Genomic DNA, 23,328 nt, shown 5'->3' with positions numbered 1-23,328 from the left:
TTCCCCACAGCCCACACATTCACATCCCCAGCTCAGTATCATCAAGAATTCCTAGGTTTATTATAGTTTCTCTAAGTCATTCCTGACACTGATTTCCCTTCTGCTGAATTTTTGATCTACGTTCCTTGTATCAGTTCTTTTTCTGTTGTTGTTGTTGTTGTTTTGCCACGCCATGTGGCATCCAGGATCCTAGTTCCCCAACCAGGGATCAAACCTGTGCCCCCTTCAGTGGAAGCACAGAGTCCCAACCACTGGACCACCAGGGAAGTCCCTGTATCAATTCTTATAATTGCTGTTATCTTTACTCCAACCTTACCCCAAGGTGGACCTACTCCTAATGCCATCATTTCCCAACAGTACTGCAAAGCATAAGGCTCTGACGTTTAACAGATTTCATTGATGATTTGGGGTTTGGGGAGGTAATAGAACACAGAATACTGGAATATTAGCCTTCACAGTCCTAAATATTTATTGACTCTTCCCTGTCACAATTTCTCCATATTTTTGACCTCTCTCTTTCTCACAGTGTTTTCCTCTTTCCTCTAACACTTGTAACTGCCTCTTGAGGAGCTGCTGCCAAAACCCAAAACTCTTTTTACTGAGTATTTCTTTCTTCTTTTGTTTCACCTTCACTCTAACTGTGGATAAAACTTCTCCCCTTTCTCAAACTATTGGGCTGGCCAAAAAGTTCATTTGGGTTTTTCTGTTAAGATCTTACAGAAAAACCAAATGAACTTTTTGACCAACCCAATAAAACCCCTGCTATGTCTAAACAATAGAATTATCTACCGAGAAGATGAAATATTCTACTCTCCTAGAAAGCAGTAACAACTGATTTAAATTAAATAGCCATCAGGGGACCTTCAAGATGTCAGAGGAGTAAGAGGTGGAGATCACCCTCCTTCCCACAAACACATCAAAAATACATCTACATGTGGAACAACTCCTACAGAACACCTACTGACCACTGGCAGAAGACCTCAGACTTCCCAAAAGGCAAGAAAATCCCCATGTACCTAGCCATGTGGCTGACAGGGTCTTGGTGCTCTGGCCAGATGTCAGGCCTGAGCCTCTAAGATGGGAGAGCCAAGTTCAGGACATTGGACCACCAGAGACCTCCCAGCCCCATGTAATATCAATCGGCAAGAGCACTCCCAGAGATCTCTGTCTCAACGTTAAGACCCAGCTCCACCCAATGGCCAGCAAGCTCCAGTGCTGGATGCCCCATGCCAAACAACTGGCAAGACAGGAACACAACCCCACCCATTAGCAGAAAAGGCTGCCTAAAATGATACTAAGTTCACAGACACCCCAAAACACACCACCAGATGCAGCCCTACCCATGAGAAAGACATGATCCAGCCCCACCCACCTGAACACAGGCACCAGTCCCCTCCACCAGGAATCCTACACAAGTCACTGAACCAAACCTCACCCACTGGGGGCAGATACCAAAAACAATGGGAATTACAAACTTGCAGCTTGCAAAAAGGAGACCCCAAACACAGTAAGTTAAGCAAAATGAGAAGACAGAGAAACATGCAGCAGATGAAGGAACAAGGTAAAACCCCACCAGACCAAACAAATGAAGAGGAAATAGTCTACCTGAAAAAAAATCAGAGTAATGATAGTAAAGATGATCCAAAGTCTTGGAAATAGAATGGAGAAAATACAAGAAATGATTAAGAAGGACCTAGAAGAACTAAAGAGCCAACAAACAATGATGAACAACAAAATAAATGAAACTAAAAACTCTCTAGAAGGAATCAATAGCAGAATAACTGAAGCAGAAGAAAGGATAAGTGACCTGGAAGAAAAAATAGTGGAAATAACTACCATAAATGCACCAACATTCGAATTATAGAGGTCCCAGTAGAAGAAGAGGAAAAGAAAGTTTCTGAGAAAATATTTGAGGAGATTATAGTTGAAAACTTCCCTAACATGGGAAAGGAAATAGTCAGTCAAGTCCAGGAAGCGCAGAGTCCCATACAGGATAAATCCAAGGAGAAACACACCAAGACACATTAATCAAACTATAAAAAATTAAATACATAGAAAAAATTTTAAAAGCAGCAAGGGAAAAGCAACAAATAACATACAAGGAAATCCCCGTAAGGTTAACAGCTGATCTTTCAGCAGAAACTCTGCAAACCAGAAGGGAGTGGAAGGACATATTTAAAGTGATGAAAGGGAAAAACCTACAACCAAGATTACTCTACCCAGCAAGGATCTCATTCAGATTCAAGAGAGAAATTAAAAGCTTTACAGACAAGCATAAGTTAAGAGAATTCAGCACCACCAAACCAGCTTTACAACAAATGCTAAAGGAGCTTCTCTAGGCAGGAAACACAAGAGAAGGAAAAGACCTACAATAACAAACCCAAAACAATTAAGAAAATGGTAATAGGAATATACATATTGATAATTACCTTAAATGTAAATGGATTAAATGCTCCAACCAAAAGACATAGACTGGCTGAATGGATACAAAAACAAGACCCATATATATGCTGTGTACAAGAGACCCACTTCAGACCTAGGGACACACACAGACTGAAAATGAGGGGATGGAAAAAATATTCCATGAAAATAGAAATCAAAAGACAGCTGGAGTAGCAATTCTCATATCAGAAAAAATAGACTTTAAAATAAAAACTATTACAAGAGACAAAGAACTATACTACATAATGATCAAGGGATCAATCCAGGAAGAAGATATAACAATTGTAAACATGCACCCAACATAGGAGCATCTCAATACATAAGTCAAATGCTAACAGCCATAAAAGGGGAAATCGACAGTAACACAATCATAGTAGGGGACTTTAACACCCCACTTTCACCAATGGACAGATCATCCAAAATGAAAATAAATAAGGAAACACAAGCTTTAAATGACAAGATGGACTTAATTGACAAGATGGACTTAACTGGTATTTATAGGACATTCCATCCAAAAACAACAGAATACACTTTCATCTCAAGTGCTCATGGAGCATTCTCCAGGATAGATGATATCTTGGGTCACAAATCAAGCCTTGGTAAATTTACTAAAATTGAAATTGTATAAAGTATCTTTTCTGACCACAATGCTATGGAGACTAGATACTAATTATAGGGAAAAAAAACTGTAAAAAATACAAACACTAATATGCTACTAAATAACCAAGAAATCACTGAAGAAATCAAAGAGGAAATCAAAAAATACCTAAAAAAAAATTACAATGAAAACACGACTACCCAAAACCTATGGGATGCAGCAGAAGCAGTTCTAAGAGGGAAGTTTATAGCAATACATTCCTACCTCAAGAAACAAAAAACATCTCAAATAAACAACCTAACTTACATCTAAAGCGATTAGAGAAAGAAGAACAAAAAAACCCCAAAATTAGCAGAAGGAAAGAAATCATAAAGATCAGGTCAGAAATATATGAAAAAGAAAAGAAGGAAATGATAACAAAGATCAATAAAACTAATTGCTGGTTCTTTGAGAAGATAAAGAAAATTGATGAACCATTAGCCAGACTCATCAAGAAAAAAAGTGAGAAGACTCAAATCAACAGAATTAGAAATAAAAGTGGAGAAGTAACAACTGGCACTGCAGAAATACAAAGAATTATGAGAGATTACTACAAGCAACTCTATGCCAATACAATGGACAACCTGGAAGAAATGGACAAATTCTTAGAAAAAAACAACCTTCCAAGACTGAACCAGGAGAAATAGAAAATACAAACAGACCAATCACAAGCACTGAAATTAAAACTGTGATTAAAAATCTTCCAACAAACAAAACCCCAGGACCAGATGGCTTCACAGGCGAATTCTATCATTTAGAGAAGAGCTAACACCTATCCTTCTCAAACTCTTCCAAAATATTAGCAGAGGGAGGAACACCTCCAAACTCATTCTACAAGGCCACTGTCACCCTGATGCCAAAACCAAACAAATATGTCATAAAAAAAGAAAACTATATAGGCTTCCCTGGTGGCTCAGTTGTTGAGAGTCAGCCTGCCGATGCAGGGGACATGGGTTCGTGCCCCGGTCTGGGAAGATCCCACATGCCGTGGAGTGGCTGGGCCCATGAGCCATGGCCGCTGAGCCTGCGCGTCCGGAGCCTGTGCTCTGCAACGGGAGAGGCCACAACAGTGAGAGGCCCGCGTACCACAAAAAAAAAAAAAAGAAAACTACAGACCAGTATCTCTGATGAACATAGATGCAAAACTCCTCAACAAAATACTAGCAAACAGAATCCAACAGCACATTAAAAGGATCATACACTATGATCAATGGGGTTTATCCCAGGAATGCAAGGATTCTTCAATATATGCAAATCAATCAATGTGATACACCATATTAACAAACTGAAGGATAAAAGCCATAGAATAATCTCAACAGATGCAGAGAAAGCTTTCGACAACATTCAACACCTATTTATGATAAAAACTCTCCAGAAAGTAGGCATAGAGGGAAATTACCTGAACATAATAAAGGCCATATATGACAAACCCACAGTCAACATCTTTCTCAATGATGAAAAACTGAAACCATTTCCTCTAAGATCAGGAACAAGACAAGGTTGCCCACTCTCACCACTATTATTCAACATAGTTTCAGAGGTTTTAGCCATGGCAATCAGAGAAGAAGAAGAAATAAAATGAATCCAAATCAGAAGAGAAGAAGTAAAGCTGTCACTATTTGCAGAAGATATGATACTATACATAGAGAATCCTAAAGATGCTACCAGAAAGCTACAGAGTTAATCAATGAATTTGGTAAAGCAGCAGGATACAAAGTTAATGCACAGAAATCTCTTACATTTGGGCTTCTCTGGTGGTACAGTGGTTAAGAATCTGCCTACCAATGCACAGGACACAGATTCGAGCCCTGGCCCAGGAATTCCCACATGCCATGGAGCAAATAAGCCCGTGCACCACAACTACTGAACTTGAGCTCTAGGGCCCGCAAGCCACAACTACTGAGCCCATGTGCCACAGCTATTGAAGCCTGTGTGCCTAGAGCCCATGCTGCACAACAAGAGCAGCCATGACAATGAGAAGTCTGCACACTGCAACTAAGAGTAGCCCTGCTCACCACAACTAGAGAAAGCCCACACACAGCAACAAAGACCCAACACAGCCAAAAATTTAAAAATAAATAAATAAATTTATATTTTAAAAAAAGAAATCTCTTGCATTCCTCTACACTACTGATGAAAAATCTGAAAGAGAAACTAAGGAAACACTCCCATTTACCGCTGCAACAAAAAGAATAAAATACCTAGGAGTAAACCTACCTAAGGAGGCAAAAGACCTGTATGCAGAAAACTATAAGACACTGATGAAAGAAATTAAAGATGATACAAACAGATGGAGAGATATACCATGTTCTTGGATTGGAAGAATCAATATTGTGAAAATGTCTATACTACCCAAAGCAATCTACAGGTTCAATGCAATCCCTATCAAACTACCAATGGCATTTTTCACAGAACTAGAGCAAAAAATCTCACAATTAGTGTGGAAACAAAAAAGACCCCGAATAGCTGAAGCAATCTTGGGAAAGAAAAATGGAGCTGGAGGAATCAGACTCCCAGACTTCAGACTATACTGCAAAGCTACAGTAATCAAGACACTATGGCACTGGCACAAAAACAGAAATATAGATCAGTGGAACAGGATAGAAAGCCCAGAGGTAAACCCACACACATATGGTCACCTTGTCTTTGATAAAGGAGGCAAGAATATACAGTGGAGAAAAGACAGCCTCTTCAATAAGTGGTGCTGGGAAAACTGGACAGCTACATGTAAAAGAATGAAATTAGAACACTTCCTAACACTATGCACAAAAATAAACTCAAAATGGATTAAAGACCTAAATGTAAGACCAGACACTATCAAACTCTTAGAGGAAAACAGAGGCGGAACACTCTATGACATAAATCACAGCAAGATCCTTTTTGACCCACCTTCTAGAGAAATAGAAATAAAAACAAAAATAAACAATGGGACCTAATGAAACTTAAAAGCTTTTGCACAGCAAAGGAAACCATAAACAAGACCAAAAGACCACCCTCAGAATGGGAGAAAATATTTGCAAATGAAGCAACTGACAAAGGATTACTCTCCAAAATTTACAAGCAGCTCATGCAGCTCAATTTCAAAAAAACAAACAACCCAATCCAAAAATGAACAGAAGACCTAAATTGACATTTCTCCAAAGAAGATATACAGATTGCCAACAAACACATGAACAGAAGCTCAACATCATTAATCATGAGAGAAATGCAAATCAAAACTACAATGAGGTATCATCTCACACCAGTCATAATGGCCATCATCAAAAAGTCTACAAACAATAAATGCTGGAGAGGGTGTGGAGAAAAGGGAACCCTCTTGCACTATTGGTGGGAATGTAAATCAATACAGCCACTATGGACGACAGTATGGAGGTTCCTTACAAAACTAAAAATAGAACTACCATATGACCCAGCAATCCCACTACTGGGCATATACCCAGAGAAAACCATATGTACCACAATGTTCATTGCAGCACTATTTACAATAGCCAGGACATGGAAGAAACCTAAGTGTCCATCAACAGATGAATGGATAAAGAAGATGTGGCACATATATTCAACGGAATATTACTCAGCCATAAAAATAAACGAAATTGAGTTATTTGTAGTAAGGTGGATGGACCTAGAGTCTGTCATACAGAGTGAAGTAAGTCAGGAAGAGAAAAACAAATACCGTATGCTAACACATACATATGGAATCTAAAAAAAAAAAAAAAAATTGGTTCTGATGAACCTAGGGGCAGGACAGGAGTAAAGATGCAGACATAGACAATGGACACAAGGAGGACACAAGGAGCGGGAAGGGTAAGCTGGAGCGAAGTGAGAGAGTAGCATTGACATATATACACTAACATATGTAAAATAGCTAGCTAATGGGAAGCTAGCTAATGGGAAGCAGCTGCATAGCACAAGGAGATCAGCTCAGTGCTTTGTGACCCCCTAGAGGGGTGGGCTAGGGAGAGTGGGAGAGAGACGGAAGAGGGAGGGGATATGGGGCTATATGTATACATATAGCTGATTCACTTTGTTATACAGCAGAAACTAACACAACATTGTAAAGCAATTATACTCCAATAAAGGTGTGTAAATAATTAATCAACTAATTAATCAAATAGCCATCTTTTCCCTCACTCTACATTTGCAAATTTTCTTTCACTTATTCATACAGTCCTTTCTAATTAGTCAGACTATATGTACGTTTAAAGTAGATAATTAAAATAATGTACAATCTTTTTTTTTTAAGGGGTTTTCTGAGTTTTAAAAACTGCTAATCAAAATTTAGTCCTGCACAGGTAACGAATAAATATTTACTCATGTCTGCTTGTTCAGGTAATTTTGTTAGTTCCAATTATAACTGATGCTTATAGAAACACTATTTTGTCAGAGTTTATACTGTCTTTTATATACCAAGTTAACATAGGCTAACCCTGAGAACTTAAGTGAAATGTGATTATTTTCTATTGGGATACAGTTATTTGAAGATATTTAGCTTTTATATGTATTTGATTACCTTTTTATATCTTTTTTGCATAGTTTTGTGTGAGAATAGAAAAGAATCCTGGCCTTGGATTTAGTATCAGTGGTGGAATTAGTGGACAAGGAAATCCATTTAAACCTTCTGACAAGGTAAGAACTGAATTTCTTATTGGCAATTTTAAGTAGTAAAACGCTATATTCTACTGCAGCAAAAAAACTTTTTTCAATTTTTTGGTTTTACTGTGCTTTAATAAGCTGGCTAACTATGAAGCCAATTAGAAACTTTTTCAGCAAAGGGAAAAAAGAATTCACTATAGTGCTTGACAAATCCTATGAATGAGAAAAAATAAATTTAAGCATTCTCTTAGAATAGGAAGTGGCTTGTTTTTGCTTTTTGTTTTGTTCACAGTTGTATATATTTGTAAAGGAAGCTATATAGGCAATTTCTAACAAGTTTTTTCCAAAATTTTATTTGTGGATCACTGATTTGGGAAAAAGTTTTTTCACAGTAACAGAATGAATAAATAATGATTCAACGCCAGGGCCAGCTGATTGCCATCTCGTTAATCCATCATGTTTGTAAAGTATTTCACTAATAGAATTGTAGAACTGAAAGACCATGGGAAACAAATATTCTGTGAGAAAATCAGTGTTAGCCACGGCAGAGGAATCAGGTCCTCCTCTTATGCTCACCCCTGTCTGTCAAATCATGGGTAATGGTTCACCACCACCCCCAACTCTAACCTCAAATGTTGCTGAATATCCACCATGCTGCATATGTTCACATCTGGCCTGTCTGATCCCATTGTGGACCACTTGACTTTTTTAAGCAAAAAAATGTACCCTGAGCTATGTAACCTGCCTTCTGCCATCAGGGTTTAATACTCTCAGCTTTTAAACAATTAGTGATTATAATTTGATGATCATTGAAACTGTCTGCTTTTGACCTCATCAAATTTAATTGCATTAAGTGACATCATAAAACTTTGGGATGATGAAGAAAGACAGAAATTAGATATGAATAAAACCTCCTCAGGCTCTCGACTTAACTTTTGAGTCACAAAGTGGTGCAGATCCTTTCAATTTACCACTATTGTAAAAATCACCCACACATCAGTTTCTGATTAAAGACCTATTTCTGAAAAAATTTGGATGCCCCTACTTTGGAGATTTCCATAGCCTTTAATCCCTTATTTTCCTCTACTTCTTCCCAGTGTTTTTGTTTCCTACCATTAGTTATGCCTTCTTCCTTTCCTTTCTGAAGAAGAAGAAAGAAAGAGGTTGGACTATTTGGATGGAAAGGAGTAGAAAGGAATCCCCAGTGGCCATAGTTAAGAATTTCTTTGGTTAACTGATTGGAGCAGGTATTCATATATAAGGGATGTATATGAAGCAATCTTATATAATTAGGGAAATTCCAGTTAGAAATGTCTGTGTATAAGTAACTTCTACATTTCCTTTTTGAAATGATGTTGAAGATAATCATTGATTTAGTAGAATTTAAATATTCATGGCTTAGTAGTACCAAGTGTTTACTGAATTTTAATAAATTATTAATATATCTTAAGACAAAAAGCATGAAAAGTCAAAATTATCAGAAACATATGATGGTATTTTTAAAAGCCTCAAATTATTGTCTTATTCATCTTGACCCCTCTTTTTGTCTCTGGTTTTACATCTCTTCCATAAGTTCTTTCAATGAAAAGATAACAAACTTATCATTCATAAGATAGTTGAAATTCAAAAGACATGTTTTCCTCTCCTATCTCACCAGCAGATATATCTTTTCACTATATTTTTGGAAGGCACAGGGTAATAGATATTTTTCAATTAAAGATGCACAAGTTGCTAAATAGTCAAGATGTCTGAATGCTGTTACTTTTCTGCTTTTATTTTCAACTGAAGGGGATAGCAGGTGTGAGGCTTTCAAATCATTGCCTGTAATTCTTCCACTGTGATGAAATATGAACACTTTATAACTATTCATTTAATTTTTCATTGTAACATTTTGATGACTCTAGTGAGACTGAACTATTTCTATGATCTTATAATTTCTCTTTTGGTTAAATGCAACAGATATAGAGCTTGAATTATATAATCTATCCATTGAAAGATTTCCCTCAAAAGCACTTTTCTTTGCCTGATTACTTTCTAAAACACTTAAAATCTGAAAAGTGAATCTCTATTACAGCAAAATTGATCAGAGTAATTAAAAGTTCCAAATCTACAGAAGACTCAGACTGCTCTTAATTTATTGACCACACCAAACATATGGTAGATACTTAGTTAAAAGTGTTGAGGTGATCTAAAGACATTGGCTCTGACAATTTCTATAAGAATTTAATCCACTCACAAGGAAAGGGATTAATCTCAAGGAAATTCAGTTGCATTTTTTTATCCCCAGTGCCCCATTCTTGTAGAGGTTGCATAAAATTTAGAGTGGAATCCAGTGCCTATATCAACCTAAAAATATCAAACAGTAAGAAAATGAAAATGAACTTTAAAAATACTCTTCTCTCCAATATTGAAGGACAATTTTATTATAAATTGGCTAATTTACAGCTGTGAGGAGGGGTGAGGAGAACCAAAATAAACAGATGTTTTAATTCAACCTGGGTCAGAGGTTGATGCTTTCTTTATAAGGAGTTCTAGTCATGCAAAAGCTTAAACTTTAATATGATACATATCCCCCTCCAATAAACAAGTCATGGGTTAGAAGCAGTCTTTCGAGCATACTATATTATTTTACCTACTATTCATTATTGTTTAAGTGTTTTGTAATGACACTCAAAATTCTAAGTATCCAAGATATCTGAATGTCTTAGAGTCATTGAAGACTTTCTGTACTAAAATAGCCAGTAGATTTGTTCCATTCTCTTCATTATGATTGCTAGGAGCCACTGTTTCAGCCAAATGCCAAGGACTAAAGTGAAACAGCATCCAAACTGATTACCTGGTTTACAGCCAGATAGGAAAAGCATGAAGCAGTCATCCCTAAGGGCTGAGAGTATGAAACTGGGACAAAAGTGCGTTGTGTTGTTCAGTCTGGCAGAAGTTCCAATTTAGGTTCTGCGGTAGTGTGAGACTATTGCAGAAAAACTCTTGGTACAGCCCAAAAGTTAACTGAGGCTTTAGGGAGAATTGAGGATTAAGATATAAAGACTGTTTTGTACCAGACTTTGAGAGCTTAGAACATCATCTGGTCTTGCAAATTTAACTCTTCTCGAAGACGCCAAGGTAGTCTGATTATGCTCTCCTTAGGTTAAACGGATGGAGCACAATTAGTCCTGCAGTTCATATCATTGTCAGAACAGCGTTTAGTAGTTGAACAACCCAACTCACTCATCAGGGAGTTCATTATTTTGGGTTCACTGCCAGGTGAAAACTGCTTTTACATACTTGGAAAGAGAAAACTGTAGAAAACCAGATGAAAAAGCCTTCATATAATGCTTGCCTTTGCCCTCCCTGTGAAGTGGATGGAGCCATTATCTGGTTTATTATTATAGAAAAACATTGCTGTCAAGAAGGCATAATGCTCCAGAGAGATAAAAGATTTTGATCCAACAAATCTGATGATAATAATAAAAGTATAGACTTTTACTGAGTATCTGTAATGTGCTAGACACTGTATTAGGCTCTTTACATACATGAACTTATCTGATCTTCTTAGCAACTTGTGTTAGTTGAGTATTATTATTCCCCATTTTGTTGAGGCCCGGAGTGGTTAATTAACTTGCCCAAGGTCATTTAGCTGACCTGTGGCAGATAAGATCTGAACCCAAATTGATCTGATTCCAAATCCTTTTCTCTTAACAAGCACTATGATACATATCTCTATCTGCAAATACCACTTAGCTGAAGAGCCACATGACAAATTTATACCCTGTAGAGTTGAGACTAACATAATAATCTAATACTGAAAGTGTTACAGAACACTGTAATTCGTTATAGTCTAGATATTTGCTTCAAGTCCTTGGAAGTCAGCATGTATTCTCTATTGAACTTAGATAATTAGAAGCATACTGTATACCTTAGATTGCTAAGCATTTTTATAACTTTTGGACTAAGGTATTATTACAGTGGAGATCCTGCCAATGGAACAAACCACAATAATCTTTCCCTATATTTAAATGTTCATAAAATAATAATTCATGATTACAAAATTTAAGTAATATACCAATACAGTTTCCACGAGATGTTGTTAGGAAGAAGAGACTGGATTAATGGATGACTGATATCGTGTTGTTGTGTGACTTCATAAGGCAGCCCGAGACTGAAAATAAATGAATTTTTAATGATGTATTCACACAGTTCATCATTCAGGGACTGATATCCCTCCTTGCCTCATTTTAGAAGGAAGGACTAAGCTTCTGGAGTTTAAAGATATTAACAAGAACTCATAGCCTCTTTCTCTATATACTGTAAAGGTACAGCACTGAACAATGCCATGAACAATCACCTAGTCACAGGATCAAAATGGAAGCTGTATTATGAATATCCTCAAATCACTTGATATCAGGAAATATACATACTAGGACATTGGGACCAAAGAATCACTTATTCTCCACAGTTTTATCATAAACACTCATGCTGAGCAGATGCCAGAGAGCCTACCCATATTTCCACTGATTTGGGCAATAGGCATGTACACACGTAAATGATAGAAGAAACAATCCTTTTTTTTTTTTTTAATGCCTTAATTTGCCCATGGTACAGGTAAAATCCCAAGCCAAGGAAGAATATTATAGGCATGGCAAATGTAAAATACTATAATCACCAATAAACTCTAAATAAATGTTCTGGAATTTCAGAATAAATTACTATATCTAATTCTACATAAATTCTAAAAAATTGATTCCAGATGCCAAACAGCCTCCCTCCTATTTACATCCCACCTTCCACCCCTAGAAGAAAATTTGTGTGGAGACGAGTATTGCATCAAATAAAAGTTTTTATATGATTAATATTACGAAGAGAAGAAAGGTTAGATGTGCAGATCCAAAGCATTTATTTGACATCTTTACCTGGGGATAACAATACCCAGAGGCATGCTTGGCAGTAGCAAATTCGAAAATACACGAGAATAATTTTCTGGGTTTGTTCAGCCTCATGACACTGGGTGATTCATAAATAAAAAGTTGCAAAAGATATGCTCTTGACTTATGAAAAAGGTGCATACCCTATGTCTATACCTCGTCATGTAATCTCCATGGATATAAAAATCAGGAATAGCAAACACATTTGTCTAGAACTCCACACAGCATATGATTTATATTTACTACATAAACATTAAACTACATATAATATTTCCTTCATTTTGTACAACTCCTAGACAAAAGTGATTTATTTTATATATTTCTAAATTAATTTTATAATTTATATATCTGTCCCATCTTTAATTCTACTTCAAGCGATTATGTAATGCAAAGTAATTTGGAGAATCTATTGGTTATGTGAAAGTAACATTCAGGAGCAAGGAATAGATATAATATAAATGTATATAATTTACATATAAAACTGAATTTTTAAAAATAAATAAACAAATTATTTTACAACACAATTACTTCAGCTGCATCTTAGTCACACTGCAGTTTGAGGTTCAGAATGCCACTTGGTTGTTTGAGAACTTTAAAAGCAAGAATTTTTTTAATAAAAAATGCATTTTTGCCTGTTCTGTTCTGTCTTATATGTTGAAAAAAAACCTGAATCTCTTCAGAAATATTGATAGAAATGCAGTCTTTGCAATCTCCTATTAATAGGATTCCTATAGGTATGACCACCTATATGAGGCCTTTTAAGAAGGCATGGCAGTGTGCTTTAGCCAATTGGATAATTTCAGTATCAAGACATTATATTATAAAGAAGACATATAAGATTTCAGCTTGTGAAAAGATATAATAAAATATAACTCAACACAGACGTGGCTCTTTAATAAAATATCATTCCATCATACATATGAAAAAATAAGGCGATTTAAAAGTACCACTTTAAATAAGAACATTGATTGGGACATTTTTATTCAACAATATATTTAGAAAGTCACTAGAATTGAGATTGCTATCCCTTTGTGATATTCTTTAACAATCAGTAAAACAATTTTCAATAAAATTAAAGTCCAAGTACATAGCCAGCTATATTAGTTGCTAGAGTTAAATATTATCTGTGTTCTCTCTGCTGCATCATTTCAGCCATTTAGCATGGAACAAAATAAGCTAAATAAGGAGACAGAAAATGGTGTGGGAAAGGATTTGGGACTTTTAAAGTTTGTTGCTATTTGATGGAAAAATGTCAGAGACTTCTCAATCAAAATGTGAAAGCACTTAAAATTAGTTCATAAATAATATTTTAGGTAATAACTAACAAGAATTGACAGGTCCAACAATGAGAGAAAGTTAATTACTGAGGGTCCAAAAGATCTTTGGGAAACCTGTGAAATCTTTCATATTCCATTTATAAAGTTACTACCACAAGTTTTAAGTGGTATTGCAGGGACCTCCATAGTATTTCTAGTTTCTGCTTGAAAATGTTATAACCAACTAGAATTCTTGAAAATATTGTGAATCCAGATTAATAGAAATACAACAAAAATAAATTAAAAAGTAATAACTTCCATGTCTCTGCCTGTAGCAGTATTGTTTAGCTTTTTAAAATTTATCTATATAACATTTGAGATGTATCTCAATAATACATATTTAATAACAATATTATCCATTTTTCCTCCAATCTACCCCCAAAGTTGCTCTATGCTTGGGGAGCAGAGGTGCATTTTATCTCCTGGTACTGGGTTCCAAAGAATCGCTAGTAAGCAAAATATAGAATCTACGTATCCCTTCCAGGCAAGAAGATACTGCAGAGCTTTAATTTTTATAGTTTATATTTGTCTAAAGCCAGCTGCCCAAAATGCAGAACCGGAGATGAAGACTTTTGTGCAAGTAGTTAATTGAAGAATTGCTGTCTGGTGAAATCTATATGAGAATAAGGGATGCAGGATAGGGCAGGTGAAGAAAGTGGAAATCCACAAAGATGTGGACTTAGTGGAAACTGGATGGTACAGGGTACAGGGCACTCTGGAGCATGAATGGTACCACAGAGTTGTCTCACCTTGAGGAGGGTAACAGCTTTTTGTACCCTGGTATCAGTCATTAACTACATGGGAAGGAGCATAACCTTCCCAGCATTTCCCAGTAAGGAGGCTCCAGTCTGAGGGTAATTTTCAAAAGAAGGGTTAGATGTGAGCTGTCAGGAGCACCTGCAGGATGAGAGCACCAATCTGATAAAGGGAATCTGGGCAGGTCCCCAAAAGTGTCCATTATGCAACTATGAAAACAATGGATGTTCTTCATCTTTCAAACTAAAAGTACTTTAGTACCAGCAATTCTGATATGCTCCTCTACGAGAAGTACTGCCTGAGTGCTTTCAACCATGGCATCTAACTGAGAGGGATTGCCAAAGCAACTGATACTTCAGTGTGGATCCTGAAATTTGCTGTGTCATAGTTTTTTCAATGAGACCCATTAAATCTGCTTTTAAATACTTGTAATTTTTCTGATTAAGTTTTTTCTTAAAAAAAAAAGACTGCTATATTCTACAAATATAGTCTTAGTCTCTCTAAGAGATAGTCATCACTAATTGAGCCAAATCTATGTTCTTTGGCAGCGAAAGAAAGTGATTTAGAAAATGATATTGATCAGAAGGAGCGGGAAGTTTGGAGGCAACACACTTAGATGGGAAAAAATTTTAGGTAACAATAGGTAAGATCAGAGAAATCAAAGACAACTGAGAAGGAAACCCAAGTAACTGCAAAACACTTTTATTGTGTCATTTTTCTCTTTTGGGTGTGTGAAGGAAATCATGAGAACTCAAACAGTTGATTCTCAACTTCTGTAAGTTCCAACTTAAATCCTTAAATCCTCCCTAAGATCCTTTGAATGAGTTGAAGGAAAACCATAAACAGATGAGAATAGATTTCCAGACACCAAGTTAACCTGAAGGTGTTAGAACTATGCTGGAAAGTTGGACTACTAGATCAGAATTTAGACTGTGTTATTTTAAAATGCATATATATATGTGTATATATTTTTTAAATATATATTGTTAATAAATTCAGCGTTACATTAAGCAGTAAACAAGTAGTAACAGTTTATGATTACTGTATAAGGTACAAAATTACAAATATTCATTTGTTTAATTGCAATCATCCTTACAATATAATTAACATAGCGATACATGATCTTAGTAACCAATTCTATTTTTTAAGTATAATGCAGTAGAAATTATTTCCCATTTTTAAAACCTACTGGATCAAACCCCATTACCATACACAAACCACATTCCCATAACAAGGCACTATCATTTAACCTCCAAGAACGTTTATTAATAGAAAATAGGAAGTGTTGGAGTAAACAGTAAAGTGATTAAAGAAAAATCATATCTTAAATTTGTGTTTCTCTTTGTTTATTGAGGTATACCAAGGTCTGTGTGTTTATTGAGAGAGAAAAATCATACATTCATCCTATTCTCTACTTCAAAAAAAATGTTTCCACCTTGACTCTGTGACTAATTTAGTAGGATATGTAGACTAAGGTACAAGATTTGCTTATTCCTATACTGCAAGGAGACCCTACGATATGTTGGGTTTTGTATGACTTGCACACATCAGCTGGGGCGGCTTCAGTTCTCTGCAGGTGTCCATCTCTGAGCCATAATGTGAGAGTGGTGAAAGAGACAGAGAATCGAGAACCACTTTTACTTAGGTACCTCCTACTGATTGTGAACTAGGGCATTCTCAACATAATCGACATAATCATCCTTTAAAATCATAATATGTTCTTAGTCTCAGATATGTACAACTGCAATGTCTTTTTTAACTTATATCTCTTAAAAAATTATACAGGTAAGAAATGAAAACACTCTCACTATAAAAATTCAAATAATATAGAAATATAGAGACTAAAAAGTGAGGGAAAAAAACCTCCCTTTTCACTCTACCCCACACTTCCAATGCACAGCCATGGCCTAAGAGCCACTTTGTCAGTCAATGTGTCAGGAATCCACAACTACAGTGTCCTCTGGACATTTGTCACTGGCCTTTTTGACCTCCTGATTTCACCACCAGCTCTAAGCAATACTTCTAGTATGGTCTACTCTACATAAAACCATATTTTATCTAAAAGAATCATAGTTTGACTGAATGTAGTTTACAATACAATAATTTTTCACTTTAAAAACCTTATTTTAGCATAAGTGACAAAAAAGCTTTGACTGAATTCTTCACTTTTCAATCCATTATTTTGAAGTGTTGTAGATAGTGTCAAAAAATTTGACAACTGAAGGGGCTTTGAGGAAGACTGCAGGGATGATAATCAGAAGGCTGATTACTGATACTATTTTAGTAGTACCTAGGAAGGAGACGCCACAGCCACCTACAGTTACCCACTCTTTTTTTAATGGCGTCTACTATTTTATGCTATGTATAAAGCTGAGAAGAGGACTTCCCTGGCGGCGCAGTGGTTAAGAATCTGCCCACCAATTCAGGGGACACGGGTTCAATCCCTGGTCTGGGAAGATTCCACATGCCATGGAGCAACTAAGCCCGTGCAACTACTGAGCCTGTGCTCTAGAGCCCGCGAGCCATAACTACTGAGCCCGCGTACCTAGAGCCCATGCTCCACAACAAGAGAAGCCACCGTAATTAGAAGCCTGCGCACCGCAACTAGAGAAAAGCTTGCGCACAGCAACAAAGACCCAACGCGGCCAAAAATTAATTTAAAAGAAGAAAAAAAAAGCTGAGACGAAAAGCCAGTAGGAACTCTGATCAAATCAGTAAACTATATGAAGCTCAGCAATCCATATATTCACCACCAGTTGAGGTCTTATATTAAATACAGGCTTTAAAGAACTCATAAAGTAAAAGAAGTGAAAAATATTTCACCTATTTTTCCCAAAGAGGCAAGAAATCTGGAAAGACGTTATGTCGAAGAGTGTGATCATTCACTTTTAAATGAAAATATGAAAATCAAATGAAAGAAAATTCTTTTTTTAAGCTTAAGAATTTTACCAAGAAATAAACAGGAAGAAAATGTACATTCAGTCAACAATACACAGACTCCCAGAGATTTTTAACTGTTAAGGAATAATTTCAATACTGAAACAATCAATAAAAGGAAAATTACAATTATAATTCCTAACAGGAATACCTCAGAGATATTGGGGTTTGTTTCCAGACCACTGCAATAGGATGAATATTGCAATAAAGCAAGTCCCTTGAAATGTTTGGTTTCCCAGTGCATTTAAAACTTATGTTTACACTATATTGTATTCTGTTAAGTGTGCAATAACATTATGTCTAAAAAAATGTAGATACCTAAATTCAAAAATACTTTATTGCTAAAAATGCTAACCATCACCTAAGTCTTCAGCGAGTCGTAGTAATAACATCAAAGATCACTGATCACAGACCACCATAACAAATAGAATAATAATGAAAAAGTTTGAAATATTGCAAGAGTCACCAAAATGTGACACAGAAACATGAAGTGAGCAAACGTTGTTGGAAAAATGGCGCTGATAGACTTGCTTGACAGAGAGTTGCCACAAACGTTCAATTTTAAAACTACATTGTCTGCAAAGTGCAATAAAGTGAAGCACAGTAAAACAAGGTATGCCTGTATAAAGTAATCAAAGCCAAACATAATTTCAACTCTTATATTCAAATTCCCCAAAAGAGAGTAGTGCCTGGTGATCAGCACCAAACTATTAAAAAAAAAAAATCGATTTTTTAGTAATTTGTCATTTCTAACAGGAATCTCAGATAAAAGGAAATAAACTGCTTACTTCTTGGTTGTTTTTATCAAGTCATAAGGGCAGTATCTTGAAAACTATATGTTTATATACATTTTTCTTTTTGGCTACTAAACGAAGCTTTACAATGACATAAAAGAATGGTGCAAGTGTATTTTTTCTGTTAGGATCACACCATTACGTTGTTACTAAGATATCTGTAATCACATAGCCAATTTCTATGCGTTTAAATATTCTCCTCTTGCTCCAATGCATTATTTTTTTTAAATAGATCCTTATTGGAGTATAATTGCTTCACAATACTGTGTTAGTTTCTGTTGTACAGCAAAGTGAATCAGTCATATGCATACATATGTCCCCATATCCCCTCCCTCTTGTGTCTCCCTCCCATCCTCCCTATCCCACCCCTCTAGGTCATTGCAAAGTACCGAGCTGATCTCCCTGTGCTATGCGGCTGCTTCCCATTAGCTAACTATTTTACATTTGGTAGTGTATACAAGTCGATGCTACTCTCACTTCACCCCAGCTTCCCCCTCCCCCCCTCGCTGTGTCCTCAAGTCCATTCTCTATGTCTGTGTCTTTATTCCTGCCCTGCCACTAGGTTCATCAGTACCATTTTTTTTTTAAGATTCCATATATATGTGTTAGCATATGGTATTTGTTTTTCTCTTTCTGACTTACTCTGTATGACAAACTCTAGGTCCATCCACCTCACTACAAATAACTCAATTTCATTTCTTTTTATGGCTGAGTAATATTCCATTGTGTATATGTGCCACATCTCTATCCATTCATCTGTCGATGGACATTTAGATTGTTTCCATGTCCTGGCTGTCGTAAATAGTGCCGCAATGAACACTGTGGTACATGTCTCCTTTTGAATTATGGTTTTCTCAGGGTATACGCCCAGTAGTGGGATTGCTGGCTCATATGGTAGTTCTATGTTTTACAAATGCAACCAAGAGATTTTTATTTTAATATTTCTTTATTTAAAAATTAATGAAAGAGAGTTTTGGATTCCTTTAAACATCTGTGCATAAGATTTTTGTGAAATTTTTAGAGGACTTTGGTCAGTTGTATAATTTGTATCTCTGTCTTTTGAGGCTCAAATTTTTTAGGTTTCTAAAACAATTCTTCTTTCTGTTCATTTTTTATGGATTTTACATTGCATTGTTTTGTCAGCTAAAGTTCAGTCATACACTGAATCAACATATGCAGCTACCAATGCCCTCTTTTTTTTCTCTTTCTCTCCTTTCTTTCCCTCTCTCCTTTCCTCCCTCTCCCCTCTCCTTTAGTTTCTAATGGTCATGGGATAAATCTCTTCACTTGCTGCATATAAATTCCTCAGTTGTTAAGGTAGCAAATTGTTCAAAGCTCAAGATTTGTCTCTCAGCAATTAACCTTAAAATATTTTGTTTTCACACTTTGACTCATAGAGAGTAAAGCTATTGAAACACCTTTATTCTTGATGTGTCTTCTAATAATCACAGGGATTAAGTAAACACAGTCTACTGTGTGTGTGTAATGCTGCTTCTGTGAGCTGCATCATAGCTTAATACTAACCTTGCTCAATTCATGAAAAGGAATTATTTGCCAATATTTGGCCAAAAAAAAAAAAGTTTCCCCTTGAAAGCTATTGAATCTATGGCTGTGTTTGCTATCTTTATGGGTCAGTTTTTTCTCCAGATACGCTCTTTGAACTTTTATAATTATATGAAAGCATATGATACCATATTCTATAATATATAACCAATGTGTTCTGAATTGTAATTGTAATTGTATGCAATTTTTATCTGAGATATGGCCTTCCTAGAAACCAATTTCTTAGCATCAGCTAGAGCCAAGTTTTTTCAGAATTTTAAAGAAAAGCATATTTCACAAATTGAAGTTGTAATTCCCTTAAGACAAGTTCTATTTTGGTGTCTACATTTACAATAGCTGAGACTGTCACAGTCATTCACCTTCATCATTAAAAAGCCATATAAGATTCCTTTCTCCTCTAAAGTTAGAATGTGAAATGTTGGCCTTGTAGACTAACTTTCAAGGAACCTTGAGTCCTTCAAGGTTTATGTCCAGAGGTGCAGAGACTAGGTAACCAATAAGACCAGGTCAGATTTTAACACTGTGAAAAACCTTCTATACTCATCCATTTTCAAAATTACTTGTGAAAAGTAAAACTTTTTAAAAACCCATTATGGGTACTTTTGGAAAAACTTCATTTATGACTTATATGAAGACTGGTTTAAAAACTGGGGAAGAAACGTGAAATGGCAAAAGGTCAAGCCTATTTGTAGCATCCGGCCAAGTGCTCTCCAGATTAGCTTTGGTTCAAACCTATGGGGGTCCCTCTGTGATACATGAGTCCATTGTGTCTGTGTCTGTCTCAAGCACACCCAGTTACTGGTGTCTGATAGGAGAAAAGACTTGCGTTCTTCGGAAAGGACTGCAATACTTAGCTCTGTTGTGAGATGCCCTCTAGAGGTGGTGCTAAGGGAAAACCACTGTGCTGTCAAGCCACTATGGAACATGAGAGCTGGTGATGAGGTGCAAAACATTAGAGAAACACACTCAGAAATGCCATAAGCCAGTAACTAGACTCTAGCAGCCATTGTTACAGAACTGATGTTGGCTTGGAGCTACCAAAGGAAGTAGCCTCTAAAAGTTATTAAGAACCATCAGAAAGCCCTCTTGTTGGGACCCATGTTCATTATTAAAAGTAAACAGTAATTGGAGCCATTATCACTGACAGCCACCACTAGGAAACCACAGATGATACAGGAGAGACTTCCCAGCCCTCTTCCCTTCCCCTTCCCTAAATCAAAGATGCAAATCCTCTTATCTGTTGGGAATTCAAGGTAAAGATAATAAATGTCGGCCTTTCAATGTACTCTAAGACTAAGAGTAATGAAGAATTTTCTGACAGTAAATCTGGTACAGTTGGGAGACTCTGAAATCTCTTATTGCAGGCTTTGCTGGAAAGAAAGACCCTGGATTGTAGCTCAACCTTCAGACTTTCAATAATTATAATAACATTTATAGACCCACACACACTGCTACAATGAACTTTTTGAAAACAGTGTCAAAGTTTTCATATTTCTCATCAATATTTCATCATAACAGAGACCACAAAAATGGGTTCAGAGTTATTTGGTCTCTTTCATATGACAGTGTTTATATGTAATACATAAATACAGTGAAAAATCAGGGCACTGGCCTTTTCAGGCAGTCTTTGGGGAAGCATTCCACCTCCAAAAATAATGAATGCTACAGACCATTATCAAACGTAACACTCATCGCTATCTGTTTTGACTAATGTGGCAATATGCTGGCTGATAGGATATATATATATAGAGAGAGAGAGAGAAAGAGACAGAGAGAAAGAGAAACTATGCCAATGGGCAGTAGCAATTTCTTAGTTGGTAAAACTTATTGATTGAAAAGAAATATTAATGCTTTAGAAAGCAATAAATGCTTAGGAAGACTCAGGCCACCATAAGAGAAAGCTTCAAAGCAAGTCTCCAGAACAGTGGTTGAACCCCACAGAGCTTTGTGATGATTGAAATTAAACCTGCTAGAGACATAACTTTGGTATTCTTTCAGCAGTCAGGCTGTAGAGTGTTGCCAGTTCCTCTCAGCATTGCAATATGATGGCCACAATTCAGTTCCTATGGTCTGGATTCATACAAAAATTATTAAAACTGTTCCCGTACAATAAGCTGAAGGAAGGCAATCAAAATTAACTAGGTAGCACAGACTTTGACTGCTGGGATAAAATAATAGTCAAAACAACTTTGCCTTCAGCATCCAGAGATGCAGTGTCATTCTGCCTGTTTTACAGAGACCGCAACAGCATAAAAGGGGGACCACCAGGGGACCTGAGTACTCATACAGTCTCCTGGATTGATGGAGTAGGAGAGTTACGTGCCCAGTATGAAAATGACTGTGAGGATTATATGTGTTCTCACAACCAGTGCCGTTCACTGGTCTGGTGGATTAGTCATTGTGCCTTATTTAACTGTCCCTTTCAAACAACCAGTTTTCTTTTTCCTTCTGAACTGACCATTTGTACAACTGAACTGACCAAAGTAACTAGCTGTTTGAACATCACACCAAATTGTGACACCATTAACCTAAAAGATTGTTTAAGTTTTTATTACTATTTTCTTAATGCTATTAGTGCCTAATCATTGTAGAAATATTAGAAAACACAGAAAAGCAAAAAGAAAGAAAAGAATATACATACATATGATGTCTCATTACCCAGTACAACCACTGCTAATGTTTAGGAGTATATTCTTCCAGATATTTTCCCAGACAAATATACATTTAAACATGTTTCAGCAAAAATAGTATTATGCCACACATAATGTTTTATAACTTGCTTGTTTCTCTAAGCACCAGTGTCCTTCTATAGCTGTCATCTAGGACTCCATTTTTAATGACCACATATCGTTCTACTGTATAGATTTACCATAATTTATTTATTTAATCAATCCCCTGTTATTAGACATTTACATGTGATTTGTAACTTTTATTATTACAAATAATACCGTGATGAACATATTAGTAAATACATGTTGCATACTTATCCAGTTATTTCCCTAACATAAGTTCTAGAAGTCGAATTACTGGTTAAAGTTATGCAGTTTTCTAATATTTTAATACTTACTGTAGTTTCATCTTTGAATGGGAAAGATAACAGGTTAAAATCAGAAAGATAAAAATCATTCAAAATCCTTAATGTTTCATAAAGATCTAAAATGCTAAATTAAAACACATAGAAATATTTTAACTAGTCTGTTTGTTAAACCATTTACAAAGACATACACACATAAAGTTATGGGTTTAAGTGAGAGTTATTAAGTTTACAGATCAGTAAAAGATAATTTTCTAAATAACAGGCAAAGCCATTAAAATATTGTCTTCTATTAATACTCAAGAATTAAAAACAATAAGAGCTGAATTGATAAATA

General features: G+C 36.0%; 1 protein-coding gene across 4 annotated transcripts in view; it reads left to right on the top strand.

Moving 5' to 3' along the window:
- Window positions 1–23,328, top strand: part of LRRC7 (leucine rich repeat containing 7) — a 499,978-nt gene that overhangs the window by 460,133 nt on the left and 16,517 nt on the right. For all 4 annotated transcript variants that reach the window (XM_029228809.1, XM_029228810.1, XM_029228806.1 and 1 more), the window contains one exon: window positions 7,613–7,705. In XM_029228809.1, the coding sequence (XP_029084642.1) occupies window positions 7,613–7,705 (93 nt within the window). The remainder of the gene's footprint in view (window positions 1–7,612; window positions 7,706–23,328) is intronic.

This window comes from Monodon monoceros, unplaced genomic scaffold (assembly GCF_005190385.1).
Source record: "Monodon monoceros isolate NGI ecotype Baffin Bay Population unplaced genomic scaffold, NGI_Narwhal_1 Super_Scaffold_18, whole genome shotgun sequence".
NCBI classification, from domain to species: Eukaryota; Metazoa; Chordata; class Mammalia; order Artiodactyla; family Monodontidae; genus Monodon; species Monodon monoceros.
Note: the sequence above shows the minus strand (reverse complement) of the source record. Positions and strands in the feature narration are given on the sequence as shown.